General features: G+C 45.8%; 1 protein-coding gene across 1 annotated transcript in view; it reads right to left on the minus strand.

The window, feature by feature from the left end:
* Nucleotides 1-19,373, minus strand: part of PSEN2 (presenilin 2) — a 443,825-nt gene that overhangs the window by 54,335 nt on the left and 370,117 nt on the right. Inside the window, exon 10 of the mRNA XM_078649110.1 lies at nucleotides 11,350-11,468. Within this exon, the coding sequence (XP_078505236.1) occupies nucleotides 11,350-11,468 (119 nt within the window). The remainder of the gene's footprint in view (nucleotides 1-11,349; nucleotides 11,469-19,373) is intronic.

Below are 19,373 nucleotides of genomic sequence, written 5' to 3' on the forward strand. Positions count from 1 at the left end.
TATGGAGTCCCATAAGGCTCTATCATATCTACCCAACAGTGCAGCCGCACCGGAGACCTTCAGAGTAGAAGAGGCAGAGTTACAGACCTTACGACCCCATGAGTCCTGTGATCTGCTGTCCTTATCTGGCGGGACTGAGGAGGTAGCAGTGACCGAGTGTGTTTTTCGTGCTGCTGCTACGATCACTGAGTCTGCAGGAGGATCAGACTTGACAAAGACCGGGTCAGAGGCAGCTGGCTTGTACTTTTTTTGGGATGCGAGCCGGCACCGCTCTAATGGTCGCTGGAGCCAGGAATATATTTTCGACCGGGTCCATAATCCCTGGAACTAATGGCAGCAAAGGACGTGAAGCAGACTTCTGGTGAAGAGTCTCAAAAATCACTGTCGTAGTGACTTGTGGAACAGACAGTTCAATGTTGAGCTTTTGAGCTCCTCTTTGCAGGACATCATGAAAAGTGTTGATGTCATCAACCGGTGAGACCCTAGAGATAGGGCTATCCGAAAGTGTGGGAGAGTAATCCCTCTTGGAAGATCGGGTAGAGGATGTAGAAGAAGTAGATGGTGTCCTCCTACTCCTGCGATGAGCACTGTGCCTCCTATCGCGTGATCTTCTTGAACGTTCCTCCCTTCTGGGGGAACGAGATCTAGTAGGCCTCCTTACAGGCGATCTTACAGCTTGCCTGGGAGGACTGCGTCTGTCCACTTCATCCACTAGTCTCTGAAGCGGAGACCTGTGTGTAGGACTGGCGTATTCCTGCATCCGTCTCGTAGCCCCTGAATCCCGCCAATGATCCAATGGCAGATTCCATCTAGGGGACAACCTCACATTTGCAGAAGGGTCCCTCAAAGGTGACTTGCGGGCAGGGCTTCTAGACTTTGAAGAGGCTCGCCCAGACGAATGCGAGGATGAGTGGCGGGAGGCTGATTCCGTCACTAGAATCACCGATTCTCTTCCTGAAGCGGAGTTCCTCGATGTCGACCCAGCCCGTTCTTGATGCCTCAAAGTAGAATGCCTAGGCAGTGAGCGATGCGAGGATCGGCGATGTCTCGACGTCGAGCAGCAATGTGAAGCCGACGACGGAGCCCTGGAAGTCGAACCCCGCTGGGGCGATGGCGGAGCAGTCAAACTCGACGCCGAGTGTCTACGCAACGACGGCGGAGGGGTATTGGTCACCTTCGACGCCGGACGCCTACGAGACATCGACGGAGATCTCCTCCTCGACGCCATTCGCCGCTGGGTTGACGACGGCGGAGGGGTCTTTGTTCTCGACGCCGATCGTCGCAGAGTTGACGATGGCGGAGGGTCTGGAATTCTCGACGACGACGTACCTGAATCCCCTCTTCTCGACGGCGAGCCCGCCGTCGAAGGTCGTTTTTTAGATGAATGACCCACCGGTAGTTCTCTCCTCAGCGCCGAGCCCGACGCTGAATCTGAAGGGTGTGAAGATTTATCCCTTGAAGGTGTTCTAGCCCTCTTGGAGCCCTTCCTTACCGGAGACCTTCCTCTGGATGACCTTTGGGCTAGGCCATAGATGCGAATCCTCTCCCTGTCCTTTAGAGTTCTTCCTGACAGGGTTTTGCAGTGAGGACAGGCTTTTGGGTCATGATTTTCAGGTAGACAAAGAATACAGACTTCATGGCTGTCTGTCTTGGCCTTCTTGTTGCCACAAGAAGGGCAGTTGTCAAAAAGGGAAGGCATTTCCAGCAGAAAATAACCACCAAACTGTAATAAAGGACAGATTCTTACTTGACAAGATGTAAAAAGTCAAAGTAAGTCAAAAACCTGTGAAAAGTGAAGAAAATTTCTGTCAGAAAATACAGAAATTAGTGGAGCTGTGTTGCCAGGATCCTTCCTGAAGGAGCCGGAAAGAACAACTGACCTAACTGTCACCCCTGAGGCATGATGGGAAGCTGGGGGTCATGGGTGCCTTAACCCCTTTGATGCTCATGACGGAACGGTTCCGTCATGAGCGTCGGTTGAGCTGTGCTCATGACGGAACCGTTCCGTCATGAGCCGGTAGGCTCATTAGAACCTTCAGCACAGCGCAGGAATCTGCGCCGCGCTGAAGGTGTTAAAGGCACGGTGTCAGTTTATTGCATTCAGCTACAAGTTAGCTTTTCAGTCTTTTTAGACTGGGAATTTGCAATGCAGCCTGGGAGCTTCCTATGCTTTCAGTGTTTTATAAGAATTTCTGCTGCTTTCTGAGCATTAAAACAGTTCTAAAACAATCTTTATTGTTGTTTCTCATGTTTTCTAATGCATGTTTTTTCATGTATGGTGGAAATTCTTTACAGCATAATTCAGCTCTGATGTTTAGTAGCCTGCTATTGCTTGTTTTTAGCAAGATTACAGCAGGATTAAGGACTCGAACAGCGGCAGGGGCCCACTTCAGGGCTTCATCAGGCAGTCATTTGTGTGCAAGATTGAAAGGATAAAAGACACTCCAACTCCCATAATGCCACAAGATGATAAGTAGTTCCATAACAGGGCGTGATTTTACAAATGCATTGGGAGGAGGAGACTGAGCACACACCTCTCGTTGGGAGCCTTTGAGAAAGAAGAAATTCGAAACGCGTCAGGCAGCTCGAGAGGCTGCTTCATTTTACCAGCAGCTGAACTTGCCCGTACCTCTTCAATAAAGGCTGGTAACCTTGTGTGTTTCCCGCGTGCTTCTCTAGTGAGTTACCAGTGTTTGCCATATGAAAGCGGTTGCTTAGCCGCTGAGGATGCACCACCCCAAAATCCTCAGGGGGTCGCGTGGTAATGGATTTACCTACCTCATATGCGGGGAAACACAGCAGGATTAAGGACTCGAACAGCGGCAGGGGCCCACTTCAGGGCTTCATCAGGCAGTCATTTGTGCGCAAGATTGAAAGGATACCAGACACTCCAACTCCCATAATGCCACAAGATAAGTAGTTCCATAACAGGGCGTGATTTTACAAATGCATTGGGAGTAGGAGACCGAGTACACACCTCTCGTTGGGAGCCTTTGAGAAAGAAGAAATTCGAAACGCGTCAGGCAGCTCGAGAGGCTGCTTCATTTTACCAGCAGCTGAATTTGCCCGTACCTCTTCAATAAAGGCTGGTAACCTTGTGTGTTTCCAGCGTGCTTCTGTAGTGAGTTACCAGTGTTTTGCAATATATATGGTTATATATATGTGGGGCACATATAATATAGTGTTTCCGGGGTCCCGCGCATGGGCGGGAATATTCTAATGCTTATGACTATTGATGAGAATCCCCTGGAAGAGAATCACTGTTACCATTGACTTGCAGAATGAACACAGGGTTCTGCAGCAGGCACATTAACTTCTCCAGCTTTACCCATTGGAGACCAGCAGATTACTCAAAGACTTCTGCAGGAAGCATAATAATGGCCAGATGAAGTCTTACATAGATGGTATTTTGCAACTTGTAGGCAACACATAGTTCTGCAGACGGAGTAGGAACCCCAGACCTATCTTGCCAGAAGTGGGGTTTGCACCCTGTAGGTCACAAACACATGCATCTCTCCAGCAGATGAATTAACAGCCTGAGCAGCTGGTTAACGTTATGTTATAACCACATAAAGCGCAGAAATACCCATAGGTGTCTCAGCGCTAAGTGCTCCCTAAGGCATGGACTAGGTGAAAAAACCTATTAATTGAAGAGCCATGTTTTTATATGTTTCCTAAATGATGATAAAGTGGGACTGGCTCTAATCTGAGAGGGAGGAGAGTTCCACACTTAGCAACTACGAAACTTCTGTCGCCCCAATTAGTTCTATAGGTTCTTGGGACGAGTGGAAGATTAGCACCTGCCGAACGCAGGGATCTGATGAGAGTGTATCTGCAGTGAATTCTTCAGAAATTCCGGCCCTATATTATGAATCTCCTTATAGGCAATACAGAGTGCTTTGAATTTTTTTCTGTTTCTTATAGGCAGCCAGTGAAGTTGTCTAACCACCCTGGAGACAGATTTAAATTTCAGAGAGCCCAACAGCATCCTAGCAGCCGCATTCTGCACCAGCTGCAGCTTACTAAGAACCATTTCCTGTGCATTAATCAATAGGCTGTTACAGTAATCAACTTTGGACATAACCAAAGCAGATATAATCTTATAATCTTTCTTCTGGCATCAATCTGGATGAAAGGGAACAGTTTCTTCACCATTTTTAGGATATAAAAGGATGAGCAGACCACTGCGTTAGCATGACATTTAAACAACAGCTTGTCGTCTAGAATGACACCCAGGTTCTTGGCTTTAGTGACCAGGATTGGGGGCGATCCCAACTTATCTGGCCACCAGCACAAAGACCACACAGGAGCTAGTGTTCCAAAGACCATAACCTCTGTCTTAGAAGAATTCAATTTTAAGCACTGTCTTGACATCCAGGCGCTAATGGCCATCATGGAAGTTAGCGGAAACAGTGTCCCCATTCTTACGTTCTTTCATGGATGTAACCATGGATGTAACCAGTGTTTTACAGACTCATGTAGTTCTGCAGAAGCAGTGACCGCAGATCTATATAAATGGGACTGGGATTTTTGAAATGTAGTTTACACTTTTTATCTCCAGCAGGCGGTTGTGCAGGCGAGTAGCATCGGTACTTGCTAGACCGATTTTGCACTGATTTTAGCTGGTATTTTTACCTTACTTTAAGGTGTGTGTTATACTCATTTTAAACTCTTCTGTGTTCTTGTCCCGATCTTGTTTTATAACATTTTTTTTTGCTAGCGCTTCTCTCGGCCTCCTTCTGCCCCCTCTCTGTTCCACTGTGGGTTTTCTCCCATTTGAGTGGAGAGAGAATGCGAGTCAACTGCAGCCCTTCCTGCTTCTGGTTGTGGTAGAACTGCAGGGTTGAAGGGCTAGTCCTCTCGGAGTCTTGTGTATTTAAGTAGGATGAATCCGCGGATGCACTAAGGTTGTGCAGGTGAGTAGCATCGGTACTCGCTAGACTGATTTTACACTGATTTTAGCTGGTATGTTTTCCTTAATTTAAGGTGTGTGTAATTCTCATTTTAAACTCTTCTTTTTTCTTGCCCCAATCTAGTTTTAAAACTTTATTACTTGCACTTTGCTTGTTCAGCCCACCTGGTCAGTGCTTCTTTCTGACCTCCTCCTGCTCGCTCTCCTTTCTACTGTGGTATTTCTCCCGTTTGAGTGGAGAGAGAGAGCGAGTCAACTGCAGTCCTTCCCGCTTCCAGTTGTGGTAGGACTGCAAGGTTGACGGGCTAGTTGTCCAAGATTCTCCTGTATTTAAGTAGGATAACTACTCGGACGTGCAGCCGACACGCACAGAGTGGACGCCAAAGGGAAGTCCGTCTGTGCCCAGCCGTCCCCAGGACCCCTGTCTCTAATGCCCCAGCCACTCCCCTAGATCTATCTACTCAGTTACTGCAGTTAAATGGGTCAGATGGCTTGCTAATACTCATGATGCTTTTGATACCTGCCACAGGACTATTCCCTTCCCTAATCTCGAGATACCGTTTGCATGCAAACATTGCCACTTTCAAAGCCTTAAAGAGGGTCAGGCGCCCTTAGATCAGGGTGCTTGTCACAATGTCCCTGACAAGACTGAGTCAGCAGTAGCCACACCCTTCTATACAGGCAGTCCAGCTGCCCATAGCTCTATTCATAACTGGAGAGGTTTTTTAGCTAATGTTAGATCCTTGCCTCAACATGCCACTGAATTATGGGATATAATGAACTCTGATTCCCCTGAACTAGGTTTCCTCACGGAGACCTGGCTTGAACCCTCCTTAATACCTGCCATTACCTTAGCTCTTCTGGAAAATTATCGTATTTTAAGATTGGACAGGGAGAGTAAAGTGGGCTGAGGCATTGCCATTTTTTATAAAGAAACTTTGAAAGTCTCCGCCATGGACTCTGCCTCGGACGATAATATAGAGATTTGTATTTAAGTTTGAATTCACGCCCTGGGATTGTTGGAAGGGCGCGCTTATTTATTGTCCTCATGGCCCACTCAAGGACTTTGCTCTAAAACTGATGGAAACAAATTGCTCCTAATACGATCTCTTCAAAGCAATTTTTGGTGCTGGGGGATTTTAATATTCACATTGAAGAAAGCGCGAATATCAATTCTGCTCACTTCCTTGCAGACATGGCCTCCCTAGGATTGGTAAATATCAATGTTGGCCCTATTCATTCAGCCGGGCACCCCCTGGACATTATTCTTACCAATTCACCCCGTATACTTGCAGAACCCCCCTGCCCAGTGATCTGGTCGGATAATTTTTTGATTCATTTTCAGATTACAGGCACCCAACCTACCTGCACCCCTACTAATCCCATTGGTAATCTTAGAAGACAATGGTATAAGATTACACAAGACTCTTTTGCGGAAATTTGTATACCCCCCATATTCGAAGCACCTGGTGATACTAATACATGGTTAAATATATTCCATGAGGCCATAAAATCAGGCACAGGTACTCTTGTGCTGTTAAAACAACAGCACGTCAATACCCAAAGAAAGCACGCGGCTTGGTATACCTCTAAACTTCGTAGGGAAAAGTATAACTGCCAAAAATTTGGAAAAGACATAGTGAAAATCTCAAACTGTGAAGGAGAAAGTAATTTATAAAACTGCCTTAGCACTGTACCACAAGAATATTAAAAAAGCACGGAAAGCCCATATTACCTCTAGGCTAAACCAAGCAGGCAACTCTCCTAAGAACTCTATAAAGTCCTCAATTCCTTTACCAACCCAATTGCCTATATCAATCAGACCCCCCTCTCTCAATTATTATGGGATAACATTGCCAATTATTGTGAGGAAAAAACTAAATATATGATACATTTCCAAGACACTGAATCACTAGATATTACTGCCCTATTGTCTACATCTCTGAGGATGCCTGCTTAGAGAGTTGCCCTGATTTGCAGGTATCAAAAGTGGAAGAGATTCTGAAAACAGTTAAATCTGGTTTACCCCTCGACACTATGCCAGCCAACCTGTTTGCCTTATTAGCTACGCAACTAGCCACCTACATTTGTACTATATTAAATGCTTCTTTGAATGAAGGGAAACTTCCACATGAATGGAAGGTAGCATTACGAACTGTAATGCTGGGACTGATGTATGAAACACTGCGTCGAAGTTACGTTTCAGAAAACGGAAAAGACTGACAGTATGTAAAAAAATGTTATGCACAATGTAATATCTGACCCAGTCATGAATAAAGAGTTAAAAAAAAAAAAATGAATGGAAGGTAGCACAAGTGCTTCCGATCTGTAAGAATGCAAAAGAAATAATTGATGGACGGAATGCTGGACAATGCAAACATCCCCCCCAAGTCACAAGGATCTGGGTTAAATCCATCATTCTTCTGCTCACCACACCACCCCAGTTTGGACACAGCCATATGCAAATCAGTCTTGACCCTGTTCCTTGTGGGAACAGTGCAGTCTGAAATGCCAAGCCAGGTCCTACCTGGACCGGAAACAAGCATCCTGGGATCGGTTTCAGGGCATCACCCTTCATCAGCCAGCCTAGCTTGAATCCAGAGGTGTTGTGAGCAATGGACCCTCGTCTGGGCATACCCTTCCCACTTAGGGCGACATATGCAGAAAAAAAATTAATGGGCGGAATGCTGGACAATGCAAACATTCACCCCCAGTCACAAGGATCTGGGTAAAATACATCTTTCTTTTGCTCACCACACCACCCCAGTTTGGACCAGCCATATGCAAATCAGTCTTGACCCTGTTCCTTGTGGGAACAGTGCAGCCCGAACTGCCAAGTCAGCTCCTACATGGACAGGAAACAAGCATCCTGGGACCGGTTCAAGGGCATCACCCTTCCTAAGCCAGGCTAGCTGAATCCAGTGGTGTTGTGAGCAATGGACCTTCGTCTGGGCATACCCTTCCCACTTAGGGCGGCATATCCAAAAGAAATAATTGATGGACGGAATGCTGGACAATGCAAACATTCACCCCCAGTCACAAGGATCTGGGTAAAATACATCATTCTTTTGCTCACCACACCACCCCAGTTTGGACCAGCCATATGCAAATCAGTCTTGACCCTGTTCCTTGTGGGAACAGTGCAGCTCGAACTGCCAAGTCAGCTCCTACTGTGTCTCACGTCAAGCTACTCCAAAGATTGAATAATTATGGAATCCAGGACTTGCGCTAAAATGGATTGCGAGTTTTCTGGACCAGCGCACCTAAACTGTAAACCTGGGTCCTTTCTGCTCCTGCATCATGAAGCTCACGAAGGGGGTATCACAGGGCTCTTGTCTTAGCCCTACTCTGTTTAATGTGTATGTGGCCCCTCTCGCAAAGATCATTAGAGATCATGGGTTCACTCCCTTTTCTTGTGTGGACAACACCTAATTTCTTTTATCATTTGATGACAATACACCCTCAACCAAATCTCTCTGTGCTGATGGTATGCGTGCAATTTCTGGCTGGATGACGGAAAACTTCCTCCAGCTTAATGCCGCTAAAACTGATATCTTATTATTCGGCGGTGCGCAAACTTTATGGTCCCCTGACTGGTGGCCACGGAGTTGGGCTTAGCCCCTACAACAAAAATAGTAGCAAAAAACCTGGGCGTCCGCCTGGACCACTCTCTTACTATGAGAGACCAAGTAATGGCCACTTCAGGCACTTGATTCCACACGTTGAGTCTCCTCTGTACAGTGTTGCATTTTATTCCACTACCTGTTCGCAGGACCCAGATTCAAGCCTTGGTAATCATTTGCCTCAGCTATTGCAACACCCTTCTTATGGCCACGAATGAATCCTTGCTGAATAGACTAATGGTGGTTCAGAATACAACAGTCCGTCTGGCACTTAACATGTCCCCCAAGCACATCCTCCCTACCTAAATAACCATCTGCCAAAGAATCAAGTAAAAAACGTGTTGTATAGTCCATAAAACACTCAATGGCTGAGGTCCAGGTTACCTCGCAGAAAAATTTAAGTTTTATCAGCCTGGCAGATCTCGTCACTCAGGGGAAAAAGCTTTTCTTGTGATTCCCCTGTTACAGAAAACTCTGCGCTGGGGGCAAAGCATTCTCACAACTCTCCCCATGGTACTGGAGCTCACAACCTGTACATCTGCATAAGTGCCCAGATATCCTCTGCTTCAGGAAGCTTCGGAAAACAGAACTTCTCTGTAACTGATCTCTCAGGCCTTGCACAACTGCACCTCTAGCCCGGAGGTACCCCTTTGGGGGCGATTCCGGCGCTTTACAAATTCCATCATTCATTCATTTGTTCATTCATTCAGGGGTATTAACAGTCAGAACTGCACTGCTTGGATTGGAACTTGTGAGTGACTCCAGGCCACATATGGGTACTGTAGAGCTGTCTAACTGGGATTAGTACTTGTGACCTATCGAAGGACGCAGTGACCCCCAGCAGATGAAGTTACAATGGATTGGAACAGTTGACATGCAGACTGCATAATTATCTGTAGTATGACCAGTGACTATGGAGTTATTGTCCTGGGATTGACACTGGTTACATTCAGGTAGCACACACACTATCTCTCTCTCTCTCTCTCTCTCTCTCTCTCTCTCTCTCTCTCTCTCTCAATACTCTCTCTCTCTCTCTCTCAATAACAGGTACATTAACGGTCTAAGCTGTCTTTAACACATTTGAGCTGGTAACTTCCAGGCGGCATACAGATCAGCAATAGGATCAGCAACCAGCTATTCCCTAAGACTGTCACTTAAGAGATGTAGTTTATAGACGCACATGGCCCAGTAGTCACGTTAACAGCATGATCTGCCTTGCATGGACCGGTGGCAGGGAGTAAGTCATGCCCTCCCATACCCTCCACACGATGCAGTCACACAGATTAGCTTGACAGATGAATGCACTGACTACAGCACATAAGTATGGGCTTTCTTTGTGCCTCCTTCTTTTACCATCGATCAGCTATGGGGTGGGCTATGTGACAGTACTCTCAGAAAAGAAAAGAATATACCTACACTGTGGATACACTGGGAGCTTTGAACACAGCAGTCTGCTCCAATAATGGAGCAGCACCAGGTCAAGAGTGAAACATAACTTGAAATGGCAGAGTTGTAATATCCAGATGCCAAGACCTGATACAAGCATTGGCACAGCCAATAAACCCATATGCGACTTATTGACTTTGAAGCGTGGTTGAAGTTTTTATCCAAAAAAAGCCTTTAAGGTATCTGCTCAAGCCAATTTGTAGGTGCGCCCATTACGAATGCTCACACCTACAAATTGAAGTGAGCACTTTTTTCCATTCTTAGTTAATGATTTGAGCAGGAACTGTAGCAGAAAATAAAAGTAAACGTGCAGAAGGGTCTGTTTTTGCGGGGACGTAGGCAGGTACAGAAACATATGGGGGGGGGTGATAACAATGGGGAGGATGGAGAACGAAGAAACTGAATACAGCGAAGCATGGAGGGGAGTTATGGTGTAGCCACCGAGGTTGGGGACAGCGAAGCCGGGGTGGGATGGTTGGCAAACCAATACGAGGGGGAAGGAGAGACAGAGAAGCAATATTGTTGTGAAAAAGTACCACAGAAATCACGGGTGGGGAGTCAACAAGGGGCGAGAAAGATAAACATGGACTGTAGGAGGAGTGAAGTACAGGAGGGAGACAACAAAAACACATGCACTGTCATGGATTGCTTAACACTAAAGAAAAAAGAAGTGCTTGAAAAGAAAGTGGTGGAAAGAAAGATGCTAGCCAATCAAAGCGATGGTAAAGAGGCAATGTTCGGGAGAGGAGTTGACCTAACAGCTAGGGCGGTAGACCTCAAGTTTGGGGAATTGCGTTTGAGTCTCTGCAAGGACGCGCAACATCCTGTGATTCAGGGCAAATCACAATCTCTCAGTGCCTAACAAAAATTAATGTGTCCTCATGTAACGCAACTGGTGCTTGTGTAAAGCGCTCTGATACCTAATACCTTTGGGTCAAGTTTGTGCTATATAAAACTCCATAAAATAAAAAGAAATAACATTGAAAAATGCTCCATGGGATGGACAAACACAAACAGACTAGCTGGGACTCGAATCGGAAGCAGGCAAATGAGAGTAACAAGGAAAGCCAACGAATGATAAGCAATGGGTAAGCTCTAAGCCCTGCATGTTCTTGGTAAGCACCAATATGCCTTGCAACAGACAGTGCATGTGCTGTCTGGTAGACTTGACCTACAAAGGTGGGGAATGGCAAAGCCCTTTACAGAGAGTACACACACAATTTTAACGTTGCTTTCTTCACATATCGGTCATTTCCTTTCTACCTTGTGCATGTCTAGATTCTTTTCAATGAAAGTCCAATGTAGCACTATTTGAACTTGCAAAACTCCCCTTCCCCGAAAAAGAAAATGTTATACAATTTGACTTACGATGAGGATTGCTACAAAGCAAGCCAGTGTAGTGTTCCAGTCTCCATTACCAGTTGCAGCTGCTTTTCCTACCAGCACACTGTAAAATATAAAGTCTCCAAGTCCAAGTTTGACACCTCCTGTTGCAAAAAGAAGAAAATTAAAAATAAATGATCTACAAAGGTTTCTCAGATTTTTCTGGGTTTGCAGAATCCAGGCACCATAACATTTTACACCTATTTTAAAAGAATTTTATACATATATTTTTAGATTTCTTTGTGTGGGATTTTTGTAAGAGGTACATGAACTGGAGAAGAGCAAGATGCCACGGACGACCAAGTAGTACATATTCATCATTAATATTATGCAAACTTTACTATTCCTTAGAACATTTGTTTTGAAGTACCCCATTTGCCTTTTCATGCTCCGTTTAGAACCCTAATGAAAACGGCAACTTTGGTCAGAGCCTGGCCACAATTATTTGATCCCATTTCAGGATGTTGTCAAACTAGCCTTCTGGCTACAGTCTAGGGCTAAGTCTGAAACTGACAGCACATTTGTAACCCTTTTCCTGTCATGACTATGCATCCTTCTGTCGGTTTATCCACACTATGTGTGGGAGGGTATACTCAGACGTGAGTCCCTTGCTCATTGCACCATCAGGATTCAAGCAAGCCGGGCCGAAGAAGGCTGTGATGCCAGAAACCGGTCCCCGGAAGCTTGTTTCCTTCCCAGTATAAGAATTGGCTTGGTAGTTTGGTTTGCCCTGTTCCCATCATGCACTGGGACAGGAACAGACTAATTTGCATTTAGCCAGGTTCTGAGCTGGGATGGTGCAGTGAGCTAAAAAACGGTGATGGATTAAAACCATGATCTCTTGACTTGGTAAGAGTATTCTGCATCATTCAGAAACTCTGTCCATCACCACCCCCCTTTTCCAAAATATGCATCCTTCTGTGCCAGACACCCTTTAAAATGTTTACACCGAGCTTGTTCAAACTTAACAGGAGCGCCTCCATTAGTATTTTTGCCCATAATCCATATATATTTTGTAGAGGCTTACTTGGTACACATTCTTAAGAGGGGAAGGGGGGCAGTGGGCGGGCGTGTGTGTCTATATATATATATATGTATGTATTATATAGTTATACTTGAAATTCATAATTTATACACCACCTTAACATTACTATAACTTTATTTATTCTTTCTATACAAACATTAGAAATTATAATATTATATTATACCCTAAATTTATAATTTACGCACCATCATCAAATTACCCTAATTTGCGCACCTCCACGCAAATTGTTGTCAACTCGCTAGCCATAGCACATTAGTTATAACTCGCACCTTCTCTATGACTGCTTATATGCTCTAACTAGCAGCCCGTCCAGACGTTGTCCGGGTATGAATTGCTGCCGGCCAGTAGTATATTGTTTTGTAGGATTTCGTTTTGATAGCATTTCTTATCTGTGACAGGCCTGTGAATTTCTCCGATTCACAGTGCAAAGCTGAGAGTGCGCGTTCAGTAGTTTGTGAACTCGAGTTTCCCTACTTTATTTTTCCTTGCAATATTATATAGCGCGAACTCGACAACATGGCATGAGCACAATTTACATTACAGACGAACACATTCATTTGTGGTAGGGATGGGGAGACAAAGCGATTTGCCTGGAATCACAGGATGTTGAGCTGATGCAGAGATTCAAACGTAGCTCCCCAGCTCTAAAGTTTGCAATTCTAGAACTTGTGGTGGGAGGTGTGTCTAAAAGTGTATTTTTGTGCTGGCCATCAATGAGAGAGACCTGTGCATTTTTCAAATGGGTGGTGAAAAAATATGAGTATGTTGCTGGAGATGTGGGTCGTCGTGCCACCAATGTACTTACCGGGGGAGGGTAAACACCCATTATTCCGCAACTTTCTTTCCGCATATCATCATTCCGCATACTTTCATTACGAAAGTACCATGACTCCGCAATGCCATTATAACGCATGGCATTACATTTTATATGCTTTCACCACGCATACATTTACAACGAAATTCGTTTGAAATGCATGAATGGTAAAAGCATGTTTTTTTAAAATGTTTGGATAAGGTAAGTATGGGTATAGGGGTATATGTTTTGGGGTACTGAGGTATATGTTTTGGGGTGTTTGGGTATTTTAAGGGTTCAGATATAGTTATGGGGTACAGGGGTAGTTTTAGGGTTTAGGGATAGGTGTGGGTTTTGGGGTACAGGGGTATTTTTAGGGTTCAGGGCTAGGTTTGGGTTTTGGGGATTAGGGGTATTTTTAGGGTTCAGGGGTAGGTTTGGGTTTTGGGGTACAGGGGTATTTTAAGGGTTCAGGGCTAGGTTTGGGTTTTGGGGTACAGGAGTATTTTTAGGGTTCAGGGCTAGGTTTGGGTTTTGGGGTACAGGGGTATTTTAGGGTTCAGGGGTAGGTTTGGGTTTTGGGGTACAGGGTTATTTTTTGGGTTCAGGGCTAGATTTGGGTTTTGGGGTACAGGGGTATTTTTAGGGTTCAGGGGTAGGTTTGGGTTTTGGTGTACAGGGGTATTTTAAGGGTTCAGGGCTAGGTTTGGGTTTTGGGGTACAGGGGTATTTTAGGGTTCAGGGGTGGTTTGGGGGTACAGTGGTATTTTTAGGGTTCAGTGCTAGGTTTGGGTTTTCGGGTACAGGGGTATATTTAGGGTTCAGGGGTAGGTTTGGGTTTTGAGGTACAGGGGTATGTATAGGGTTCAGGGCTAGGTTTGGGTTTTGGGGTACAGGGGTATTTTTAGGGTTTAGGGATAGGTTTGGGTTTTGGGGTACAGGGTATATTTATAGGGTTAAGATGGGTTAGTGTTTAAGGGTGTTGTGGTATTTTAAGGAGTAAGGGCGGGTTATGATTATGGGGTGCAGGGGTATTTAAAGGGAGCAGGGTGGGATTAGCACACGATATGAGACATGGCATGAAGGGCGGAACGTACCACACGCCCCCAGCACACGCCCACAGCACAATGCAGACACGCCCACAAGGGACTACTTTGCTGGCACGGTTCTTTTACCTTTTAAATGTATATGGTGGGCGTCTGCATAGCCTATGTCCTTCTGCTGCAACTGCCCTTTCCAACTCTGTATTGGGTGTTGTGATTGGTGCTGTGGTTCCTGAGATTACCTGCCTCAAAGGTTTGGGCTCTCTCTTTATTATATTAGTATAGATATGACATAACTTATAGCATGTTAAATTATAGCATTCCTAACAAGACTCATGGCATGTCTAATGACATTATTTAAAAACCACCGTGCTTGATAGAGTGGTGAGGTATAGTTAATGTACTGTGGCAAGTGAGTTGATAACTGTGTGTACGGAGGTGTGCGAGTTTTAGTAATTTGAAGATGGTGTTTAAGTTATAAATCAAAGGTATACCTATAACTTTGAATTTCTAATGTTTGTGTAGTTTAAGTTTGGTTTATAGAGAAAGAATACATAAAGTTTCCCTAACTATAACTAATCTTTAACCTTTGTTTTTTCTCACCGAATTTCAATTGCTTTAATCTTTTAATTAAAAAAAGGCTTTCAATCATGGAGTGGAGTGTCGTACAGTGTAGTGTCATACAGTTGAGTGTCATAGAATGGAGTGGAGTGTCGTAGAATGAAGTAGAGTGCAGTGGTACAGAATGGAATAGTGTATTGTGGACTAGCATAAAGGAACATTCCATAGAAAGGAGTGACAGAGTCATGTATAGTAGAGTGGTGTAGAGTGGGCTCGCGTAGAGTGGAGGGGCGTACAGTAGAGTGCCATACAGTGTATGGTGTAGATTCAAGTAGCGTAGAATGAAATAGCGTAGAGTGGAGTGGGGTAGAGTGGGTGCCCCAGAGTGGAATGGCATATAGTGGAGTGGCGTAGAGTGGCACGGAGTTTAGTGGCACAAATTAGAATAGTGTACATTGGAGTGGTGTAAAGTGGAGTTGCATAGAGTGGAGAAAATTGGAGTAGCATAGAGTGAGGTGGCATAGTGTGTATTGGGGTAGAATGGAGTAGTCGCATGGAGTGGAATAGTGTAAAGTGGAGTGGTGTGGCTTACAGTACAGTGGCGTGGAGTGGAATGGTGCAGAGTGGAATAGCTTAGAGTGGAGTGGCATACAGTGTAGTGGCGTGGAGTGAAATAGCGTAGAGTGGAGTTGCATGGAGTAGAATATCGTAGAGTGGAGTGGCCTAGAGTGGGGTGGTGTAGAGTGGAATAGTGTGGAGTGACATAGTAAAATGGCCCAGGGTGGAGTGAAATAGAGCGGAGTGGCAAGGAGTGGAGTGGCATGGCGTAGAGTGGTATAGCGCAGAGTGGGGATGTATAGAGTGGAATAACGTAGAGTGGAGCGGCGCGGAGTGGCTTAGAGTTGAGTGATGCAGGGTGGAATAGCTTAGAGTAAAGTGGCGAAAGAGGAATAGCACAGAGTGGAGTTGAGTAGAGTGGAATAGCTTAGAGTGGCGTACAGTACAGAAGTGTGGAGTGGCGTATAGCACAGAGTGGAGTGGCATTTAGCATAGAGTGTAGTGGCGGAGAATGGAGTGGGATAAACTGGAGTGACATAGTGGAGTGGAGTAGAGTGGAACAGTGTAGAGTGACAGATTAGAATGGCATATATTGGAGTGGTGTAGAGTGTTGTGGTGCAGTGCAGTGGCGTACAGTGAAGGGGCACAGAGTGAAGTGGCACAGAGTGGAGTGGCACAGAGTGGAGTGGCACAGAGTGGAGTCGCATAGAGTGGAATAGTGCAGAGTGGAGTGGCATACAGTGTAGTGGCGTGGAGTAGATTGGTGTGGAGTGGAGAGGTGCTGAGTGAAATAGCTTAGAGTGGTCTGGCACTGAGTGGTGTGGTGTAGAGTGGCGTAGAGTGGAGTGGCGCTGAGTGGAATAGCATAGGGTGGAGTGGCATAGAGTGGAGTGGCATAGAGTGGAGTGGCGAGGAGTGGAGAGGCATAGAGTGGAGAGGCGTAGAGTGGAGTGGCGTAGAGTGGAGTGGCGTAGAGTGGAGTGGCGTAGAGTGGAGTGGCGTAGAGTGGAGCGGCGTAGAGTGGCGTGGCATGGCATGGCGTAGAGTGGCGTGGCGTGGCATAGAGTGGCGTGGCGTGGCGTGGCGTAGAGTGGCGTGGCGTAGAGTGGCGTGTCGTAGAGTGGCGTGGAGTGGAGTTGCATAGAGTGGAGTGGCATACAACTGAGTGGTATATAGTGGAATAGCATAGAGTGGAGTGTCATACAATAGAGTGGCGAAGAGTTGAACAGTGTAGAGTGGAGTGGCGTATAGTAGACTGACTTACCTAGAAGTGGCTTGGAGTGGTATAGAGTGGAATGACAGAGTGTAGTGGCATATAGTGGAGTGCTGTGGAGTGAAATGGCATCGAGTGGAGTGGCGTACAGTAGAGCTGTATACAGTGGAGTGACGTGGAGTTGAAAAGTGGCTTGGAGAGGCATAGAGTGGAATGACAGAGTGTAGTGGCATATAGTGGAGTGCTGTGGAGTGAAAGGGCATAGAGTGAAGTGGCGTACAGTAGAGCTGCATACAGTGGAGTGGCGTGGAGTTGAAAAGTGAAGAGTGGGGTGGTGTGCAGTGTAGTGGCATAGAGTGTAGTGGCATAGAGTGGAGTGGCAGAGAGTGCAGTGGCAGAGAGTGGAGTAGCGAACAGTGGAATTGGGGTACAGTGGAGTGGAGTAAAGTGGAATGGCATATAGTATAGTGGCATAGAATGGAATGACATAGTGCAGTGGCATAGAGTGTAGTGCGATACAGTGGAATAGAGTAGAATGGAGTCACATAGAATGGAATAGTGTACAGTGGAGTAGAGTGGAGTGACATACAGTACAGTGGCTTAGAGTGGAGTGGTGCTGAGTGGAATAGAGTGGAGTAGCGTACACTGAAATAGCATAGAGTGGAGTGGCACAAAGTAGAATAGAGTAGGGTGGAGTCGGGTAGAGTGGAATAATGTAGAGTCCAGTGGAAGAGTGGAGTGGCGTAAAGTACAGTTGTGTAGAGTGGAGTGGCGCAAAGCTGAAAAGCTTTGAGTGGTGTGGCGTAGAGTAGAGTGCGATGAGTGGAGTAGGGTTGAGTGGCATGGAGTGGCAGAGAGTGGATTGGCGTGGAGTGCCAAAGAGTAGAGTGGTGCAGAGCTGAATAGCTTAGAGTGGCGTTGCATAGAGAGGTGTGGCGTAGAGTGGAGTGCCATACTGTGTAGTGGCGCAGAGTGGAATAGAGTACAGTGGAGTGGCATAACGTGGAGTGGTGCAGAGTGGAATAGAGTGGAGTAGCGTACACTGAAATAGCATAGAGTGGAGTGGCACAAAGTAGAATAGAGTAGGGTGGAGTCAGGTAGAGTGGAATAATGTAGAGTCCAGTGGAAGAGTGGAGTGGCGTAAAGTACAGTTGTGTAGAGTGGAGTGGCATATAGTTGAATAGCACAGAGTGGCATATAATAGGGGGGCATAGAGTGGAGAGGCATAAAGTAGAGTTGGATAGAGTCGAATGGTTAACAGGTGAATAGTGTAAAGTGTAGTGTGGCAGAGTCGAGTGGCGTAAAGTGGAATAGCGGGGAGTGGCATATACAATTGAAACTATAGAGTGGAGCGGGATAGAGTTAATTAGTGTATAGTAGAATAGCGTAGAGTGGCTCACAGTAGAGCAGCATACGGTCAAACAGTGTGGCGTAGAGTGGCACAGAGTGGAATGGTGTACAGTAGAGTTGCATAGAATCAAGTGGCATGGAGGTGAATAGTGTAAAGTGGAGTGGCGCAAACTAGCATAGAGTTTTGTGATGTAGAGTGGAAAAGCATTGGAGTCAAATGGAGTGGCATACGGTAGAATGGTTTAAAGTAGAGTGGCATAGAGTGGAATAAATTAGCATGGAGTGGCGTACAGTGAAATAGTGTAGAGAGGAATGGCTTAGAGTGGAGTGGAGTGGCAGAGTGCGAGGCTTAGAGTGGAATAGCGTAGAGTGGAGTGGTGTAGAGTGTAGGAGCATACAGTGGAGGGGAGTACAGCGTAGTGGCGTGGAGTGAAAATAACGTAAAGTAGAGTACCATAGAGTGGAGTAACGTGAAGTAGCATACAGTGGAATAGCATAAAGTGTAGTGGCGTAGTAGTGTAGAATGGAGGGGAGTAAAGTGCAGTGGAATGGTGTAGGGTGGGATTGAATAGAGTGGAATAGGTAGCGTGTAGTTGCATAGAGTGGAATAGTGTAGAGTTGAGTGGCGCAGAGTGGAGTAGAGTGGGATGGCACAGAGTGGAGCAGCGTAGACTGGAGTGGTGTAAAGTGGAGGGGCATATAGTCCAGTGGAGTATAGTGGAATAGTGTAGAGTGGAGTGGCGCATAGTAGAGCGGCATAGATACGAGTGGCGTAGAGTCAAATAGTGTAGAGTGGACTGGCTTAGAGTGGAATTGTGTAGAGTAGAGTGGTGTAGAGTGATATAGTGTGGAGTGGCGCAGAGTAGCTCAGAGTGGAATAGTGTAGAGTTTTTTTTCTTGAACCTGCAACTCTGTATCTGTACCAATAAACGGTAAAGTTATATGGGTTTCCCCTCCTGTACAAAATTGTGTTCCCGAATCTTGTTAAGTACCAGCATCAGATGCACTATAGATGTGGTGCCGAATGATACCCCTAGGATGGTGATGATAACAGTAGTAATAGTGGTTCTCAATGACAGATCTGGAATGGTAAGGTGTAAGCCTCCTTCTGGGGGACCCTGATCAACAGGCGCACCCGCTCACGAATTTGTTTCTCCTTCCGCAATTCTCTTTCCAGGCTGTTGATTTCCCCCAGCCAGATGGACAACGGTGAAAGGAGGTGGTTGGGAAGTTATTAAATCATCCAAAAACTCATCATCTGTATCACTATCACTCTCATCTTCCCTCTTTTCATCACCACCTCCCTTTCGTGATTTCTTTCCTCCTATTTATTCTTTGTCTATCATAGAATATATATCACTATGCCTTCAATCAAATTCCCTCTCAACCCCTGCTGCTCTGCATTCCACCTCGCCTCCATCCAACCACAGACCTTATTTCTCGGTT

Source organism: Lissotriton helveticus, chromosome 6 (assembly GCF_964261635.1).
Source record: "Lissotriton helveticus chromosome 6, aLisHel1.1, whole genome shotgun sequence".
Lineage (NCBI taxonomy): Eukaryota > Metazoa > Chordata > Amphibia > Caudata > Salamandridae > Lissotriton > Lissotriton helveticus.